The sequence below is a fragment of the Hipposideros armiger genome, unplaced genomic scaffold (genome assembly GCF_001890085.2).
Source record: "Hipposideros armiger isolate ML-2016 unplaced genomic scaffold, ASM189008v1 scaffold_1195, whole genome shotgun sequence".
Classification (NCBI taxonomy): Eukaryota; Metazoa; Chordata; class Mammalia; order Chiroptera; family Hipposideridae; genus Hipposideros; species Hipposideros armiger.
This window is the reverse complement of record NW_017732545.1, coordinates 287774-290333: the sequence shown is the minus strand read 5'-3', so window position 1 is coordinate 290333 and position 2560 is coordinate 287774. Positions and strand designations below refer to the sequence as shown.

The window sequence follows — 2560 nt, the reverse complement described above, 5'->3', positions numbered from 1 at the left end:
GAGCTGTTGTTCACCATCTTAGCTATAGAGGGTGGTGTCACTGGCCCCCATGTGGGATCCGAACCGGGGCCCTGCTGCTCAGAGCTGGCATCCCAAGCCAGCTCTTAACCAACGCGCCACTCGGCTGGCCCACTTGTGACTTCTTTTACTTAGCATAATGATTTCAGGGTTCCTCAGTGTCATAGCATGATCAGTAGTTTATTCCTTCTTATTACCAAATGTTCCATGGATGGCTAGACCACATTTTGTCTATTCATTCATCAGCTGATGAACATTTTTGCTATAAGAGGCCAACTGAGGGACTTCAGGAAGATCCTGCAGGAATTCTGTAGGAATTCTTGCCTCTAGGTACAACCTTTGATTGTGTGTTGCCATCGAGTCAGTCTTCGTAGCCGAACTGGGAAGACACATTTGAGGCCCACCTTTTCCCCTCTTCTCTTCCCCAAGGCATCTATTCCTGTCAGGAGGCTCCTGTGAACATCTCCCACAAAAGCAAAAGTGATGCGTTCTTCCTTTCAGAGACATTTAAAAGAAACCCTCAAGAAAGGGCACTGCTTAACCTAAAGGACGAAGGTTGAATGGTGGAGTTTCTGACTTTGTAGCATTGATTGAGGGAGGGCTTTCATTCGCTGAGGAAGATGTGTGGTTAAAAGGAACATCCACATTAGACAGACTGCTGCTTCTGGGTGGGTCCATGAATAAGTGTGATGTGAACTTGACTGTCAAGCAAAGCGCAAGGGGTGTTGAGGGAGAACAGCTGGGAAAACGAAAGGGACTGGGTCTTACCCACCCAGCAGAGGGCACCTTTCTCAGTTCCTACTTCCTAAACCCAGGCTGTGTCACAGGCCACCCCAAGAAGTCTGGTTCCAGGGTATCCCCCATCCTGAGAATCATGAGCGAGCAGGAAGGTTTCTCTTCCAGGAGTGACCATCCCCCACCCAGCAAGCCGCTGTCCCCTTCCTCTGGGCAGGGAATGGCTCCCACGGAAAGCCTCGCACTCACCACCTTCTGCCTCCTTCCTCCTCCCAGGGAAATCCTATGGGGCCGACGACTTCCTGCCCGTGCTTATGTATGTGCTCGCCCGCAGCAACCTCACGGAGATGCTCCTCAACGTGGAATACATGATGGAACTCATGGACCCCGCCCTGCAGCTGGGGGAGGGTGAGTCACCGTCCCGGGCCCATCCCCGGGCCACGGGAGCCCATCATATACTGCCCCACCCAGCCAACCCAGGGGCTCGCTGGGCAGCCCAATGCGAACCTCCTGGATGCCAGACTCCACTGAGCCCTGGGGACACAACACAGGACCCGACATAGGCCCTGTCCTGGGGACGCTCACAGCCTAGCAGCAGATCTGGACCAGTAAAGACATCATGTCACCACTGCTTGACATGTGCTGAAATGGTGGGAAGCCCAGAGGGTAGGGGAGCATGTTACCCAGACTGGGCAGTCAGGGAAGGCTTCTGGAGGAGGTGATGCCTGAGCTGAGCATTAAAGGATGAATAGGAACCCATCAGATAAAGAAGGGGGAAAAGCATTCTTCACAGAGGGAATAGCAGCTGCTAGTAGCATAAAAGGTAAGGCTGAAGCAGCGGGCAGTGTCCACAGGGAGTCTGAGCAGGAAGTGATGGTCAGTTCTCAGGCAGGTTGGCCCTGAGGACTGTCAGCCCCCTGCTCATTCAGCCCTGGGCCAGGTCCCCTGTCAGTGGGGGGAGGTTAATGCTACGGGTAAGTGGCAGTGGTATGGTCTACTCCACCCACCCTTAGTTTCCCTTCCCCTTTTTTCCTTCCCACCTCTTCCTCCCACCCACTTAGCCTCAGCCATCCTGTCATCAAGAATCCCTGAGGCGCAATCAATCCAGGTGTTAGCTCTGAGGGTGCCCCTAATTGTCTTCTAAGACTTCAGCCTCAAAGGATGAAAGGAGATTCTCAGGCCCTGAGGGGCCCCTTTGGGCTTTGTGGTTCTTAAGATAAAGAGACACTCTGCATCTGTTTGCATTTTTAGCATGTAACATCAGTCTCTATGGTGACAGTTCTGTGAGTTCTTGAAAGCTCAGGGAACATGTAAAGCCATAAAGTTCACTGTCACATATAACTTTGGCTTGTTCCCTGGGATCTCTGGAGCTATAGTTTTCCCCCTCTGTAGTTAAAATTTTCCTGCAGTTGGAACAATCTGTCTTCTAGAGGGTGTAGGGATTCAGTAGACTCCAAGCTTTCTTCAGCAGTGATTATCAGCTGCCCACTCCATCCATCCATCCATCCATCCATCCACCCACCCACCATCCATCCAACTACCCATCCACCCACCCACTCATCTATCCATCCATCTATCCATCAATCCATCCATCCACCCATCCATCCACTCATCTATCCACCTGCCCATCCATCTACCCATCCACCCATCCATCCATCTTACCCACCCACCCATCCATCCATCCACCCACCCACCATCCATCCATCCACCCACCATTCCATCCATCTGCCCACCCACCATCCATCCATCTACCCATCCACCCACCCATACACCCACCCATCCACTCATCTATCCATCCATCATCCAT

General features: G+C 52.4%; 1 protein-coding gene across 1 annotated transcript in view; it reads left to right on the top strand.

Moving 5' to 3' along the window:
* Positions 1-2560, top strand: part of RIN3 (Ras and Rab interactor 3) — a 131882-nt gene that overhangs the window by 119913 nt on the left and 9409 nt on the right. Inside the window, exon 8 of the mRNA XM_019632925.1 lies at positions 1030-1161. Within this exon, the coding sequence (XP_019488470.1) occupies positions 1030-1161 (132 nt within the window). The remainder of the gene's footprint in view (positions 1-1029; positions 1162-2560) is intronic.